Consider the following 18,034-nt stretch of genomic DNA (forward strand, 5'->3'; position numbering starts at 1 on the left):
CTATCTCTACGGCTGGTGATCCGGTGTCCAGCGACAGCAGCAGCAGCATGGATGACGGCTCTGATGCGGACTAGCCTACCAAGACTAATTTATTTGTGTGTTCTCTTGTTTTTTCTTTGCTTGTGTGTTGCCTACAATAAATTATTTTTACCTGTAGGTAACTGCTGTCTGTTTAAATTCCTTACGGGCCGTGCCTAGGCTATCGACTTTGTTGCCATTTCGCGACTGTACAAAACAAATCGGAAAATACGGTAAGAGATGTTCCTGCTGAGAGTCAAACAAGACTTCGTGCATTGTCTACACACACCTGTCACTTCTGAAATATGTACGTTTGATTCATTAAACCATATTTATATTGATAAAAACATATTTGTTAAGCGGATTTTTTGGTGGCCCGCGGGATAATAGGTCGCGTTACGATAGGTTGGTTTAAGTTTTTGGATGCATTAAATGTGGTGGCAAGAAGTATGACCGTCCTTTGATTATGGGACATTGTAACACCTTATCCTGATTTGAATTATTGAATTATGATATTGAATAGACATCGGGTGGACTTCTGTAAGATCATAGAAAGCGAAAAATAGCTTTGGTTTAACAAAAATGAGCTAAACTTGGCAATTGACCGATCGCGAAACTCCTCCCTAGAACGGCCCTTGTCCAATCATACCTTAGCAACCGCTGCTAAGAGAAGAAGGTCCGACAACTTTGAGGTCTGAGCAGCATGGTTAAACAGTGTGCCTACGGGACTTGTAGGTATGACATGAGGTACCCTGAGAGATTAGAGGGATACGTCGTTTTTTCCCGCTTCCCCAAAGCCCAAAACACAGGCGCAAAGGTGCCAGCTGTGGATTAAACAGCGTGGTCACCCCACACCCAACTCAATATATCGCAAAATGCACATATGTCTGCTCCAAAAGTAAATTAACTGCTTGCTGCCAGCTAGCTATCGCTAGGTATGATGGCTAACTATCTAGTTGAGAAAAATTCCCCAAACAGTTATGGTTCATGAATACTTTGTTGATCTTAATATTTTGGATATATCCTTCCACTGCATATTGCAGTCCCTTTTGGCTTGATCCGGAGGATACCGCGGAGGTATTACTCCAAAAATCATCACTCATACTGAATAGAGCTCGTACCCGTACTTGACATGGCTTTTAGGTAGACAGTTCCTTGAATTGTGTCGGACGTAGCAACAATAACTAGGGGGCGGAGCCCTGGCGATCGGTCAATTGGTTATAAGCCAACGTTGTCAATTGGTTAAAAGCCAACCAAAACCCGACACTCACTCCTAGTGTCGGTTTGCCTGTTGCATATTGCGCTACTTAGATATGTTTAGTTTTTCTGGCATTGAGCATTTTGTTTTTTGTTGTGATCTGTTTGCCGGGGCCGTACATGCAAAATCTTGCCTAATCTTGCCTAATGTTTTACAATGTGACCTGGAATACACATGGCAACTCCACCTGTAGCTAGCTGCAGCAGGCTCGAACTGCAGGCTGAACAACGTGTCCCCGACGGCCAAAAGTACGTTGGCCCATCGTTGGCATGACACGTAATGCCAACGTCTGTGACAACATTGGGCCAACATTGGGCCAACCTCTCCCTGCTATCTGGGATGTTACCATACAATTAAATTCAATTTCAATTCAATTCAATTTTATTTGTATAGCGTCATAACAATACAATTGCCTCTCGGCACGTAACAGAGCCCAGAGCCTGAACCCCCTTAGTGCATGCACAACGGCAACAGGGGCAAGGAAAAACTCCCTGTTAGGCAGGAAGAAACCTTAAGCAGAACCACGGCACATAAGGGGGGACCCATCTGCTTGAGGTCGGCCGGGTGGAGACAGGAAGGTGGGACGGGGGGAAGGGGGGAAGGGGAAGGGTTGTGTGGCAGAAGGGGAAAGGAAGCAACAGGGGCAATACACAGCCAGCATTTGGTCACTGGACATATGTATACATACATCTGGTGGTAAATACATGATACAGACAAGACCAGATTACTGTGCCAATAGGGTTACTGTTACAGGGGTAAGGGATGTAGGGACAGAGAAACATTTCGGTGGAGGCGATAATGTATATTGTATATAAAGGCTAGCATAGGGTATTGGGTAGAGAAGGTGTACGGCAAAGCAGTGGCGGTGGGTGCGGTTGGCCGAGGGTTTCTCTAGGTAGACCAGGTAGAGAGACTACGTGCAGAGTGGTGGGGGTGGGGAGGGATAGTTCCACTTCCATCAGCGATTGGAACACGCCTGGCTCCGGGGAGGCAGTGGACCTTGCAGGGGCCGCTTGTTGAAGGGGGGGTGTGGACATCTCGGACCATGGAGCTGCCGATGACCAGAGTGGTGGTCGTCACATCCAGCGGGAGAAGTCGTCGAGGGGATGATGACTGTGTTGAGGGCCCAGGATGGGGAGCAGGGCGGCGTGGGCGATGCTGGTGTTGCTCTGGAGCCGGTCTGCAGGGGTGTTTCGGGGCGGTCTGAGGAGGGGAGTGATCAGGCCCAGGAGGCTCCTCCTGATCCATCTAACAAACAGGAAATGACGAATCAGTCTGCAGGTCTGTCAGTCGGGAATCAGCACAAACAAACACACAGATGAATCATTTCACCAACCAGGGACATGTCACCTGTGTGTCGGTTTGCCTGTTGCATATTGCGGTACTTAGATATGTTTAGTTTTTCTGGCATTGAGCATTTTGTTTTTTGTTGTGATCTGTTTGCCGGGGCCGTACATGCAAAATCTTGCCTAATCTAGCCTAATGTTTTACAATGTGACCTGGAATACACATGGCAACTCCACCTGTAGCTAGCTGCAGCAGGCTCGAACTGCAGGCTGAATTTGTGACAATGGACCACGGATGGTGAACGTAGTATCCACTGATGATGGACGCAGACGATGAAGATTGTCCCCAGGAAACGTAGATGTGCGGCAAGCCAAACATGCAATAATCCACAACACAAAAAGTCAGTCAAAAAGTCAGTCAGCATGTCTTCAATGTGCTTCTTGTGGGCTGGGTCAGGTCAGTAAATCTGCAATTATGAAAATACAGTAGTAGGCTACACTGTACCTATTCTCTTCTCTGAATGTCCTTACTATGGTGGACAGAAAATTGAGGTGCACTCTAAGTCCTGCTTCCCTTATCATCAGTCCATGGACTATAACATGGTTTATAACTGTTGCTCCAATTTCATCAGATATATCCACTCTTTGTCTTCCTCTTTTTCCTCCTCTCCCGCTTTCTTGCCCTCATCCTCTTCCTTCTCGTCGCCCACTTCGCATACGCATTCGTCCTCGTCCTCTCACATTGTTTCTTCGATCCATTATCAGACTTTCTCCTTCCCACCTTCAACAACCTGTTTGCTCTCTAAACTGGCTTATATTGGTTGTGTCACATCATTTGATACAAGTGAAATCAATTTTGAGTGGTTGTGTTTTTAATCAATGACATGGGTTCTCTAATTGTATTTGATTGTTGTGTTTACCAGTATGACATGTGCATTAGAGTGCAGAATGTGTTTTGAGACTGAGAATGTGTTTAGAGTTTTGCTGAAAATTCTAAGTGAGATCGGCAAATTGTGTTTTACCATGTGAAATAGTTTAAGGTATTGACAACAGACTGCACAATTAGTGACATGAGTTCAGGCAACTCAAACGATTTATGAGTAGAGCGCAATCTGTTCAGAATGACTTATCAGTGCACAGGAGGACCATCACTAGATGGCGACAAAGAAAATGTATCCACCTCGTTATTCACTGCCCTCTCACCTTCAGCCTTCGACCTGTTTACTACACAGAGGTAGCAACGTGGGTGAAGGCTGATCAGTGCGCTGGTCCAAACTAGCTTATTGAACAGTCCATACACCAATATAAGAGTATTTCTCCGTCCTGATGACATAACCGGTAAATTGTTACAAAATCTTGCCTAATGTTTTGCATGCACTTCAACGGATTGGATTTGTCATGTATTGGGTTACATACAACTGACTAAAGCTAAGCTAACGCCAGTGCTATGAGTTTAACTAATACAATGTATCGCTGTAAGATCAACGAGATGTCTTAATTCACCAACCACATGAACATGGATATTCGGCTTTAGACTATCTTACTGTTTTACTGTAATTCAGATAAGAATACGTAGTTTGAATGTCCACAAGAGTGTTTGTTCAATGCTGCCTCTCATCCCTGTGCATTTATAGCGTGAAGATGGGTAAACCACAAAATAAAAGGAATGTCGCGGATAAACTACGCAAGACTAAAACATCAACGGAGATCAAGAACAACCCTTTTGAAGTAAAAGTCAACAGGAAAAAGTTTGACATCCTCGGCAGGAAGACTAAACATGATGTTGGTCTCCCTGGTGTGTCCAGATCCAAGGCTATCAATAAAGTACGTTAAGAGATCATATTGCCCGTTAGTGAATCCATGCACTCACAGAGTTGTTCTCTGCATTGTAAAATTAGCTGAGATGTTCAATCCGTGGTGAATCAACATTTCAATGTTGCCTGGATTTTCATTTCTCAATTAACTTTTTTTCAGCGCAAAAATACACTCCTGAAGGAGTATAAACAGAAAGGTAAGGCAAACAAGTTTATCGACAGACGATTTGGTGAATATGACACCAAGATGGCACCGGAGGACAAAATTCTACAGAGATTTTCAATGGAGAGACAGGTATGCTCCCTATCTTTGCTAGACTGTTTAGTTTTTGCTCCTGCTGAAATATGTCAGCCAATTAATGCAATGCCATAAGACGTACTGTATGTGTGTGAAATTCTGTGAAACATATTTGTGGTACTGTGTGATGTTGTCATCTTGTAGCGGACTCTGGAAAAGAAGGACATGTTTAACCTGAACGAGGATGAGGAGCTGACTCACTATGGCCAATCTTTGGCTGAGATGGAGAAGCTCAATGACATTGTGGACAGTGACAGTGACTCAGAGGAGAAAGGACTGTTGTCTGGTATGAATTGCATTTCAGACCAAACATCAATTGTCTTTAGAATTGTGAAGAACATTTTTTTCCAACAGTGCACTATTGTTTATGAACAAATGAATTTGGCAAACTGACTCTGTATCTATGTATCAATGTTTTTGGATCTATGTAAATGAAAAAAATTAGACAATTGATTTGCCTATGTGGTAGACAAAGTTTCAATGGAATAATTGTGCGCTCTCTTTGTGATTTGTGCCTGTCACCTCTGTGCTCCACTCCAGCGGAACTCACGGCCTCACATTTTGGAGGTGGTGGTGGTCTCTTACGAAAGAAGGGCCCGGGCGAGAAAGGGGACAAAGGAAGATCCCGCCAGGAACTTATTGATGAGCTCATCATCAAGTCCAAACAGGAGAAGGTTCGTTCCTGCTTCTCTATGAGAGTGATTGTATTGATCCCTGGATCCCTGTCTTAATTAAAAGTGCTGTGTCTGCATCTGTGGAGTATCTATAATATGGAGTTCTTACTGTGATCATTTCCATAAATACATTGAAAATATAAAAGCAGAGATCCCTCAGTCAGCTTTTCAGTTGGTTATTTTTTTGCAGTGTGTAAGACCTGTTGTCTTGAATTGTTCTCCTTAGAGAGAGCGTCAGACTCAGAAAGAAGAGTCCACTGTTCTGACAGAGAAGCTGGACCAGGAGTGGAAGTCTATCCAAGGTCTGCTGTCCCACAAAGGCTCCAGAGCCCAAAGCCAGGACCAGACGGAGAAGCCTAAGGTGGAGCTCAGCCAGATTCATTTGTGTCGCTATAGGGGTGTCACGATACCAAAAATTCAGTAGTCGGTACCAATACTAAAAAAAAAAAAAGGATTTTCCAAGATTCCATGCACTTGAACTTGAAACATGAACTTCTTTATTAAAATATGTGAAAATAGCAAAATGTCATAAGACAGACAAAACATGTGCAATATAGCATAGCACAACATAATAAAGTGCAATTAATGGTTAAAGTGCAACAACTAGTGACCCCAGACACATTCCAGACTTCCAGGCATCTTTTCAAAAGATTCTGTGCAAAAATAGCAACAGTGCAAAACAAAACCGTGGATATAACAGTGCAGCCATTCAGCTTACAAGATGAACATGAGTTTTGGGCTTCTTAAAGGACGTATTTAATACAAAATAAATCGAAATGTTCAGTGTGGTCGCGGCGAAATTCCAGCTGTCACTCGCAAATCGTCTTATAGGCTACCCCTGTCAGTTCCAGAAGAAGTGCAGAAGAAGTGCAGCACCGATTCTAACACCTGGCACCGGCGCTTACGGTACTTACGGTGCTTCAAAAAAAGGGGTATCATCGGTGTTTTGTTATTTTAGTATCGAAAGGTATCGTAAGTATTGGTTCTCGTGACATCCCTATGTCGATAGACTACTTACATTGATGGAGAGGCTTGCTTCTGGAGAAGTTGAGATTGCATTCCTCAATGCGCATAAGTATTATTAAACCTCGGAAGTAGCTTTGGAAGAAAAGCATCTGCTAAATTCCAGACATTTACCTTTACCATGACCATTTTACTGTAGTGTTTTGGGTTATTTGATGTCTTTTTGGTCCCTCCTTGCTCTCTGCAATGACTCGAAAGCTTGATTGATGGTGTGTGTGTGTGTCTGTCTCCTACAGCTGGATGAGTATGATATGATGGTGAGGGAGCTTGGCTTTGAGATGAAGGCTCAGCCGTCAGAGAAGCTGAAGAGTGAAGAGGAGCTGGCCCGGGAGGAGCGCGAGAGGCTCCAGAACCTGGAGGTACGTGAACCCCCTCACCGTCTCCTGTTATTCAGTGCAGTGGTCCTGTAAGGCTACAGTTCTACTGAACTCCAAACAAAGATGATGTTGAGCATGATCTGTGTCTGTTACATAAAGGCAGACAGATTACGCAGGATGAGAGGCGATGCGGCGGAGTCGTCCAAGAAAAAAGCGGTTCACTTCTCTGCTGATGACCTGAATGACGGCTTCATTTTGGACAAAGAGGACAAGAAAATGCTGGCTTATAAGGTAACAATGCAACACAGCAATTCTTCTGTTTTCTGAAGACGGAGTTCCTTCTGTCACAAATACTTATTTAAAATATGTATTTACTTCTACACTTGATGCATAGGATGGAAAGTGGAGTGTGGGAGAAGAAAAGGAGGAGAAGGAGGATGTTGACGGTGAAGAGGGAGAAGAGGGAGAAAGTGGAGAAGAGGAGGAGGTGGAGGAGGATGACGACGAAGAGGAAGAGGAAGAGGGAGATTCTGATGATGGTGATGACCGTGATGAGGAAGAAGAGGACAGTGACGAAGATGCTCACTCAGACCTGGAATCAGAGCAGGGCAGCGCTCGGGAGGAAGAAGAGCTGGAAAAAGATGAAGAGGAATTACCTGCAGCGAGCGCTTCATGCCAGCTCAGTGAGGAGGAGCTCAAAGCTCAGCAGGAGGCTGCAAAGGCCGAGCTCCCCTACACCTTCAAAGGTAAACCTCTCAGCATGCTGCTAGATGCTAGCGCTCTCACAGAACCAGATGCCTTTAAACATAGACATCTGCAGACAACCATGGTGAAATATGGACTACCGAATTTTCCGGACTATAAGGCGCACTTAAAAGCCTTTAATTTTCTCAAAAAACGACAGTGCGCCTTATAATCCGGAGCGCCTTATATAATATTTATACTAAAACATTTTGACAGAGCACCGTGTACCACACAAAATCGCTTCGAGGTCAGTAAGCACAACCAGAATGAATCCATATAATATGGATTCATTCTGGTTGTGCTTACTGACCTCGAAGCGATTTTGTGTGGTACACGGTGCTCTGTCAAAATGTTTTAGTACGACTTTGGTAAACTACAAAGCCGCACCGTTTGCAGCATTACGGTTACCGTATTTTATGTAAAACCTCGAACAGTACATTGCTTCCGACCACTGTTGCTCTATTTGCTGCTCCAATGGTGTTGGAAGTGCCTTGTACAGCAAGCTTGAAATGACAACTAAAGTCATTTGCTATGGAGTAATGCTGGTAGCGCTGCTCTCTATCTATTAAATATGGAATGTATTTCACTTATGTGTAAAACCTATTTATAATGGCTGACCTTACATAAAGCGGCCGTGAAATACAAGCCAAGAGACTGGAAGCAAACAGTACCTCTGCCTCAAGTAGGGGGACGTGTGAGAGCATATCAGCATGCTAATGTTATACTTATTAGCAGCGAGGCTAGCTAGCTACTATGTGTTTCAATGGATTTTTGGTCTAAGCATTAGCAGCTTCATTTAAGACCTCTTGAACATTTTGAGAGTTATTGTGAATACGCTAACGTTTGATTAAGTGGTATGAGAGTAGTTTTTTTTACGTGTTACAACTGAACAAGGTTGGGAATTATTGTGAATACGCTCATTAACGTTTGAACAATGTTGAGAGTTAATCTAAACACGTTTAATAAAGTTTGACTGTTTTGTTTTGCTTTATGCGCCTTATAGTCCGGTGCGCTTAATATATGAAAAAAAGATCGAAAATAGGCTATTCATTGACAGTGCGCCCTATAGTGCGGAAAATACGGTACATGTCTGTTGGGGAGGATAACAACAACAGCAGCATTTGGAATTTCTAAACAGACCCAAAAGCCTGCAGAAAGGGTGATTGGAAGTGTGTGCTAAAAGAAAGTGGAGATGGAGAGGTTAGGGGTGTCTCACTGCGTAGATAAGCCAGCAGTCTGGTTTGCGTGTGGCCCACAATCTGTCTCTAGACACTGTCCCATGGTCACGTAGTACCTAAGACCCACCTGGCACTTGAAGACCTGGCATGACCAACACCAGGTGTTCAAAAGTACAGTTCACTGAAAAGGAAGTCATGAGTATCACTGTCCTCTTTATTTCCTGGTCTCTCTGTCTCCCTCTCTCAGCCCCAGACAGCACAGAGGAACTGAAGGACATGCTGCAGGGCCACTCCCCACACATACAGCGCCTCATACTGGAGAGGACTCTCAAGTGCAACCACCCAAGTTTAGCCGTGGGCAACAAACTGAAACTGCAGGTGAGTGTGTGTGGGCACAGGATGAATCACTTATGCATGCAGTGATATTTTACTGCACATATGACCAATTGTACATATACTGTGTGTACTGTACATATAACCTTACTCCCTACTTCTTCAAATTCTGTCCATTACACCTCTTTGTATAAAATATGTAATGTATCTTAATATATCTTTCATATTTGTTGCACACAACATATTGTACGTATTGTAGGATATAGCATCACATATACTGTAACACTTACTCATACCTGCAGTCATCTGTAAGGAACACTTTCATTGGCTTTGCTTCTGTACTGTAGAACAATGAAGATTAATTAAATCTAATCTAAAATGATGCAACTGTGATTAATCCCTCCTAGAAAATGTTTAGTTTTCTGCTGGAGTACATGGGAGAGCTGGCCAGCAGTAAGCCTCCGGAGCTGAACACTGTAAACATTCTAACTCCGTAAGTTGGAATGTTGGACTCTTGTGATCAGAATTTAAAAAAAATGACTTGCCTTTGTAAGCAGTACCTGAACCTGCTGCTGCAGCCACCCTTTTATTTTAATTGACCTGACTCACTCTTTCTCTCTGTCTCTCTTTTTCTCTCTCTCTCTCTCTCTCTCCCTCCCCTCTCTCAGGCAGCTCTATGGACTCTGTCAACTCTTTCCGGCTGCAGCCTGCAAGGCCATGCAGACGTTGCTTGGAGACAGCGCGCATGGCATTGAAGAAACAGTTGAGGTTACAGGACGCGCTCCCTTTCCTGGCTTAGACACGGTACCTGACTTTGAGCGCACGTTTTGACTTCTTTGATATGATTGACCTGTAGTAGGTCATGAAACTGACGATGCATGTACATATCCTTTCATGTATATTATTGTGAGAGTGAGTGCACATGGCCTGCATGAGATGGGAGTTGTTGTGATGAGGAGCTTTGTGGAATTGACATTTTGGGTGAATTTGAACCAATGTTTGACGTTTTTGTACTGTTGTCATTTCAGCTCATTTATCTGAAGATAACAGCCCTGCTGTTCCCCACCTCTGATTTTAGACACCCGGTCACCATACCAGCATTCCTCTGCATCAGCCAGGCCCTTACCCAGGTGTGTGTGTGTGTGTGTTTGTTTATATTTATTTATTTATATTTTTAATGTATTTTTTTTTCTTTCATTTTTGTTTGTGCCTGTGTCCACACTTGTGCGCATACTCATGGTCGTTTGTGTGTTTGTGTACGACTGTACGTTCATTGATGTGCTTATTATGTGAGTCTTGGTTGGTATGGAAATGACCCAGATACTTGTGTGTGTGTGTGTGTGTGTGTGTGTGTGTGTGTGTGTGTGTGGGGGGGGGGGGGGGGGGGCTGCTATCTTCAATCACTTTGTTTATGTGGATGGGCCTACAGCCAGATGTAAACACTTATTTTAGGCAGAGTAGCTGTGGGTTAGGTCTGCTTCAACATGTTCAACAACTGTGTTTGTGTGTGTATGTGCACGCTTCTCTGCTCAAACACAAGCGGGGTTGTCAAAGCAAAGCGATTCCCATCTAGGGAGGGGAAAAAATTATCCTTCACCCTACGCAACACAACCACTCAAAACAGTGTAATGACTTTGTAACCAGGAGGAAGGTGCTTGAAGGTCATGGAGTTTATATATGTGGTGTGGCTAATGATATTTACATTGTTGCTCAATGCATGAGAACGGAAAATCAACACTGGGTGTGTAGGAAAAATTGACTACGCAAGCCCCGGGGGTTGTAAGTGTGTTTGAGTATGTTTGAGATTTCCTCCTGTGTGTATTGCAAAACTGACCTTTTGATGTCACTGTTTTTTTGTGTCCAATGTATATGTGTGTTTAAAAAGGCCTTTGTTAACCTTAGCTCTCTGCCCTGTGCCCCAGTGTCCAGTGACTTCTCTCCAGGATGTGACATGTGGCCTGGTCCTGTGCTGCCTGGCTCTGGAGTACGTGACCCTTTCTCGCCGCCTCTTCCCTGAGGTCATCAACTTTCTGTTGGGCGTGCTACACCTCGCCGTGCCGGACAAGACAACCCTCGGTACGGTGCAGATTCCACTCCCTGCTTCTCATTGGCTCCTCTCTGTCAAGAGTACATTTGTATGAAGTTCCTGTAGGGGGCAGTCATGGAGTATGAATGAATCCAGGCTTACCTCACAGACTGTCGGGGACAAATTAGTTTCCCAGAATGGTCCTTTTTCACTAGTGTTTCATGATGGACTGTTCCTCTGTATGCCTCCCATACAACTGTTTGGAGTTAAAGTTGTAAAGCTGAAGACGACAAATAAATGTTTTGCTGTTACACTCTCCAGCACCTAGGCTCCCTCATATTTAGGATAGCTGTTTAGTTGTGTGCGGTTATTCTCCATTGTGACATTCTTGGATATTATACATTGAAGTCAATTTATCGCATAGGGAAATGGTGTAAAAAGTTTACTTTTTGTCAGCTCACATTCCATCAGGTTGAAAGTCAGCTACTATGTAATGGCAATTTTAGGAAACGGTTTATGTGCATGACCTTATGTTTGAGGAACTAGCTATGCATCAATAGTCTTCGCTAATATATTCTCCCTGGCAGACTCATGTGTAGAACTCTGAATCCAGTCCAACTTGATGGTGTTTGCCAGCAGTTATATTGTCATCCAAAGAAAGTGGTAGTTTTGGTTGCTTGTTAAAAGATCAGAAGTTCTTGAGTTAGTCTTCTTGATGTTTGTCCAATGTGAACTGTGATAATTACGGCTCTGTGTTGTTGCCAGGTCAATTGAAACGGGATTGTTGAAGCAGTTTGGTAATTTAGTGCTATCCTCATTGACGTAGTGTTTATGGCCTCATTGACTGCTGCCAGCTTGGTGTGTGAGTATGTGATAGAGAAAGAGAGAGGTAGCGGGAGAGAGAGTACACCAAGCCCTAACCATTAGCAGTCTCACCAGTCACACACTTGGGGGAAATACCTTCTCTGCCCTGTCAACAGCCTTTGCTGAATGCAGTAGCACTGGGGCTGTGAGTCTTAAAGCCTGCAGGGCGGGCTGCCTATGCACGAGCCGCACTGCCTGTGTAGAGGACAAGAATGCAAGGCGTGGGCAGGCGTGTCAGAGATATGCTCCTGCTTCATCATGACTTTCTCAAGTTTTTGGATGTTGATGAAATTTCACATTGGTATAAAATAGGGATTTCAGCTGTGATGAAGGCATGCATATCTCTGTTGTTACGCTCATTTTGTGAACCCGTTATGCCACTCCTGATTTTGTTCTGTAATGACCTTTCCTGCCTGAACTGTTTTTCTTATTCCTGAATTTGTAATCTTAGCTGTGTATGTTCTGTTCTATCTGCGTCTACTCTGGTCTGGGTGCACCCATTCCAAACAGATTCCTATCCGTTCTCTCCCATGCCAGATCTGGATGTGTGTGCTCTGTGTCATCTTCGACCATTTTGGCCCCGTTTTCACTCGTCTGTGTTCATGTTCTAGTGTTCTCCCTTGTAGTCCTTCTTCCAGCTGCTCTTACGTTACTTTTCTAGTTTGGCTTGTTTTGACCTGCCTATTCCTGTTTCTGCCCTTCTCACATTTCCTGATATAATTCCCCCTGTGTCTCCCGTGGCCATTAACCAGTCCCCTGTGTGCTCTCCTGCAGGGTTCTCAGTGGTGTCGCCGTTCAAGCAGGTGGGGCGGTTCGCTGAGCTGCTGGTGCTCAACACCCCTGAGGCCACAGAGGGCTGGAGCAGCACGCCCCTGCGTCTGTCAGCAGTCCAAGGGCTCCAGCTCCACAGCGACCTGGAGAAGAATCACTACAGGTGAGACTGATCGAGTGGCCCTGGGGGAGGAGAAGGGGGCTAGGGCGCTAGATTTTCCACGTTAGTATGGTGCTTGCTGATATGCTAGTCACTGGAGAATTCACCTTCTATAACCATGCCGTCAGTCGAGTAGGATATGCCAAATGGGTTCATTGGTTGTGCAGTGTGAAAAGCTGCCGAACCAGTTTGCTAAACCATTTATTACTTCTTCAGTTTCGCAACTACAAAGGGTGGAGTGTACCACGTCCATTTTGATTGCAGTGTTTACTTTTGGGGATGAGCGTTTTATTGCCTTTTGATTTCACCAGCATTATTATCCCCAACACAGGGGAGGAAATTAAGGGACCTTGTGCTGCCTCACACACACACACACACACACACACACACACACAAGCTCTTGTAAGTGCTGCCAGGGAGGTGATGTGGGTAATAGTATGGCGCATGCTCAGTATTAGTCAGCTGATACTTCACACAGCATCTGATGTGTGGGCAACACTTACTCAGATGGAATTCATTAGTAACATGATTTACACAGACGTGTTGCCTTTATATTCATCCACCCTGTGTGTGCGTGTGCGTGTGCGCCTGTGCCTGTGCCTGTGCCTGTGCGCGTGCGGAAAGGAAAGGAAAGGTGTACAGCTCCTGTCTAACTTGCATGTGAGGGTCAAGGGTTGCCCCGCTCTGCTGGTGGGGGAAGCCGTGGCAGAGTTATAAATTTCATGCGGAGACGCCAAAGCTGTAGGCGCCGTTTTCACAGTGCCACCGCCCCATTCTCAGATCTGCTGTAATGCTCTCCCATTACAGCCCTTCATCATCACTGTGTCACGGAGCCTGACCTCAGGGCAGTGCTGATGAGTTTAATTAGATGGCCAGAGACATAGTGGGATCACAATTACATGACTGTCATCTCTACCTTCGTCATTCGGATGTGGAAGATGTATGTGTCAGTAGTTTGTAGTGGATGTGTGTAGATGTTTTGTGTATACAACTTTGCGTCTGTTTTAGAACAGGGAAAAAAAGACTTTCCCATCAGCAAATATGTGGCCGATGCTCTGTCAATAACATTAGCATCAATAACATTGTCTCAAGGCGCTTTACAGCAAACAAGGTCTAAATTTCTCAAGAGCAGGCCCTTGGCAACAGGACACAGAAAATCTTTGAACAGGAAGTTACTTTAAGCGCTGTGTGTGTGTCTGTAGTGTCATCACTACCCTCTTTGACAAGTTCCTGTGGGATAAATTACCTGTAGCCCAGCTAGACCTAACGTTTCATTCCAGTATGATCACAGTTGTGAGGAATGGCTTTGGGTCTTCACATATAGGTGTGCAGTCGCATCCTAATTGCTCAGATTCTTCAGGGGCTTACAAAGACAGATGCAGAGCAGCGTGTGTGTGCAAAGTGTCCCACCGTAGCGATAATGATCCCACCCGAGCTGGCCTCAGGGGAGAGGGCCACAATGCTCTGGGCCGTGGGCTTGTGTCTGTAGAGCCACTTACTGGGCTTGTGTCTGTAGACCCTCTTACTGGGCTTGTGTCTGTAGACCCTCTTACTGGGCTTGTGTCTGTAGAGCCTCTTACTGGGCTTGTGTCTGTTGAGCCACTTACTGGGCTTGTGTCTGTAGAGCCTCTTACTGGGCTTGTGTCTGTAGAGCCACTTACTGGGCTTGTGTGTGTAGAGCCTCTTACTGGGCTTGTGTCTGTAGAGCCACTTACTGGGCTTGTGTCTGTAGAGCCTCTTACTGGGCTTGTGTCTGTAGAGCCACTTACTGGGCTTGTGTCTGTAGAGCCTCTTACTGGGCTTGTGTCTGTAGAGCCTCTTACTGGGCTTGTGTCTGTAGACCCTCTTACTGGGCTTGTGTCTGTAGAGCCTCTTACTGGGCCTGTGTCTGTAGAGCCACTTACTGGGCTTGTGTCTGTTGAGCCACTTACTGGGCTTGTGTCTGTAGAGCCTCTTACTGGGCCTGTGTCTGTAGACCCAGTTACTGTAAAATCTGTACTGTTAAAGCTTACATTTACATTGTCATTTAGCAGACATGTACAAAGGACAAATGTGTGATGCAGAACTCCCACTGATCATGACTATTCTCATTATGGATGGTCAAATTATTAGATTGAAATGTGTTTCTGTAATGGAGTATTTGCTGCAGTGGAGCCCATGTCTTGGCTCTCTGGGCCCAGTGTCATTCCACACAGTACAAGAACGGAATGCAACTTTTGGCAGCTTATTTGATTGAGCCTTGTTGTGCAACTATTGTGTTTGTTTGGAAGTTTGTTAATTACTTTGTCATAGAATTATTATGGTAAGACTGTGGTTGCTAGGATTTTGTTGCCTATTGTGTTTTCCAGTACTGCCGAAATGCCTGGGTTTTGTTATTATTTCTGTTAATGCATATGTAATGGTGAACATATCTGGGGGCATCCAACATAGACTTGACACGGAGCTTATTTTAATTCACAAGCTTGCAAGTTCATTGAGCACTTCAATTAACAACTTACCCTCTAGCTCCCTCCCTGTCTCTCCCGAAGCTCTGCTTCTCTATGTCTTAAACCCCCATTTCAAAATAAGTCACTTTCACTAAACATATAATATGCCTTTCAAGCTGAGAGTACATTTTTATGGCCTTGATGGTTTTATTAATAATTCAAGTTCACCGGAGGGTATCTATGTCCAGAATCCAAAAGATGCTATAGTATTTCAATAGTATTAATAGTTAATAGTATTTCAATTTGCATATACTTCCTTTGTGTTAATTCTTCATCAATTCTGTGATTTTACATTTAAATAGCTTTAGCTTCAGTCATAAAAAGAAAAAAGCGATTAATTGTGATTTAATCACAGCAAATTGTGAATAATTATTAATAATTCATTTATTATGTATAATGTATTATCTAGTATAAACATAGGGAGAGAAACATGAGATTTACGCAATGCTCCATTCACCTCAGGTAGTCAGGTACAGGTCATGCTTCATACCCCAGTGTTTTATTAAATGTATGATTACCGTGGTAGATTAAGGGTAAGCTATTCAGCTTTATGCTTATGAGCACTTACTCAATAAATATTTAGTTTCATCAGTCTGACTTACTTCCTTGAAATCACACTCTTCTATATTATTCCTTTTATCTTTGCAGACTGTCTTTGCTGAACACCTGTTTAGACCTTGTGAAGAGGTGTGCAGTTTTATATAAGGACAACACTTCCTTCTTCCACATCTTTCAGCCAATCAGGGCTGCACTGGCCCACCTCCCTCTGAAGAACTACCCCGCCCCCTTACAGGTGAGTTGGAGTCTGGCTCTACATGATCTGTCCCCATTCCACTCAGGTGAAGCACAACCAAATAAAAAAAATTTAAAATGTGGTTGTTTCAACCCAGCCCCCTTCTTTGGCTCACTGAAGACTGGCGCAGGACACCTAGACGTGATCACATTATTGTTTCAATTATGTATCAGTTTAATCACAGATATTTCTCCTCAGTCTCCCACAGTTTGGTTGATTTGTTTAGCATTATCATCGTCAATGTCACGAAACATTAGCCCAAATTCTGCAAGAGCCAATAGAAGTACAGAAGGCTTGTTTTTTACGGAATATGCAACCAACTCTCCTTTGTAGCATACTGGAGGAAGAATGTTCTTTAGCCTCCTATAACCTCCTATCCACTTGCCTCCTCTGCAGGAGCTTCACAGGGAGGTCCTGGAGGCGCTACCAGAGACTCCTGCACAGCAACTGCCCCTTGTTTTTGACAAGAAGAAGCCCATTCCTCTCAAACTTCTTACACCCAAAATTGTTCAAGTGTAAGTCTGTGTTTCATGACATACATGTCAGACATTGCAGTTAATATCAAATTGAAATTAAACTCCAAATTAATTTCACAACGTTCTGTGTTCCCTGTCCCACTGTCCATTTCTTCCTCTCACATGTAGGCTGGACTATGGCAAGAAGCGAGGCAACACCAAGGAGCAGCGTGAGCAGGAGCGCTTGAAACACAAGTACAAGAAAGAGTTCAAGGGCGCTCTGAGAGAGATCAGGAAGGACACACGCTTCCTGGCAAGGGAGAAGCTGTCTGAAGTCATGAAAAGGTTTGTTAGTACAGCTCCAATTGGTCCTCTGTTCTACAACCACAGGGCGCTACCAGAACACACAGCAGCTTTTGTATTATATGTCAATCTGGATTCACTGTTAGCATCTTCATTATCAGGTTTTTTTGCGGGGGGGTTTGGTTTTGTTTGTTTGTTTTTGATGAAAATATTTACTAGAGAGAACATCCAAACAGCTGTTTGCCTTTTTTAATGTTGTGTGTTTTGCATGTTTCAGGGATTCAGAGAGGAAGAGGAAGGTGAAGGAACTCATGGGGAGTTTATCGACTCAGGAGGGAGAGTGGAAGGCCCTAAAGAAAATGAAGAGGAAGTGAGCAGGAATGGGAACTTTTTTTTTCCCTTATCCTATGCCCTGTACATGGAACACAGATAAGCGAGCGCCATAGAACACCGTTCTTCATTGCCATGACAATGGTGTAACTATGGAACTAAGCACCTTCATTTCATATGGTGGCATGAAGCTGGATGCTGGCTCACAAAAGAGCTTCAGACACATACAGCTATGTGGGTGGACTGAGACGTGAAGAGTTTATATGGCTGAGATGATAACTGGACACTGGGCCATCTAATTATAACTGGCAATCTAGTCTGGCAGTGTGTGTGTTCAAATGTTTTCATTATTTTATATATGTATTGTTTTGTGAAGAATTCTTTTTTTTCTGAAATATATCAAATTAAAAATTCTTGTGTGTTGAAGGTATTGCTACTAGTAAATGAGTAGACTGGTGAAACCTATTCTCTCAGGGCTTCAGCACTTTGTGCCAAGAGTTCACTGTCTGAAGCAAATCCTACCTTTATCTTCGTCAGTTTCCTGTATGTTAGACAAAGACATTCCAACCTCCTTCAAGCTCTGCTTTCAGGAGGAATTTTGATGGGTTCCGAAATTTCAAATGCTATTTTTTTCTTGAATTGCTTTCCCACACATTTAGTCCACATGTTATCACAGAGAGACTAGACGGACGTTTGTAAGACCAGTGAGGTGGGATCAGTTTGTACGCTTTCAACTGAGAGCTTTTCAGATATTTTAGCAAAAATAGGCATGGTCTTATCTTTACTGTATTATACTGCTCTTCAGAATGTTCCAAAAAGTTCCGTTGATTTGAATGGGCCACCCCAAAGTTGGCAAGTCTGTTATTTCTTTATAATGACCGCTGCAAAAAATGTTTGACCGCT

The 18,034-nt window shown here is 43.9% G+C and overlaps 1 protein-coding gene across 1 annotated transcript; it reads left to right on the forward strand.

Moving 5' to 3' along the window:
- Nucleotides 1-3,797: 3,797 nt before the first annotated feature.
- On the forward strand, nt 3,798-17,557 carry nop14 (NOP14 nucleolar protein homolog (yeast)). Its single transcript, XM_080848084.1, has 19 exons — nt 3,798-3,900; nt 4,197-4,386; nt 4,537-4,671; nt 4,819-4,960; nt 5,215-5,348; nt 5,575-5,709; nt 6,608-6,730; nt 6,848-6,979; nt 7,083-7,434; nt 8,858-8,988; nt 9,351-9,436; nt 9,612-9,747; nt 9,972-10,073; nt 10,866-11,019; nt 12,608-12,767; nt 15,899-16,043; nt 16,440-16,558; nt 16,688-16,843; nt 17,079-17,557. Exons 2-19 carry the CDS (start codon nt 4,204-4,206, stop codon nt 17,173-17,175), a joined length of 2,622 nt encoding a protein of 873 aa, XP_080704210.1. The 5' UTR covers nt 3,798-3,900; nt 4,197-4,203; the 3' UTR covers nt 17,176-17,557.
- Nucleotides 17,558-18,034: the final 477 nt, after the last annotated feature.

The sequence above is a fragment of the Sprattus sprattus genome (assembly GCF_963457725.1).
Source record: "Sprattus sprattus genome assembly, chromosome: 11".
Taxonomy (NCBI): Eukaryota; Metazoa; Chordata; class Actinopteri; order Clupeiformes; family Clupeidae; genus Sprattus; species Sprattus sprattus.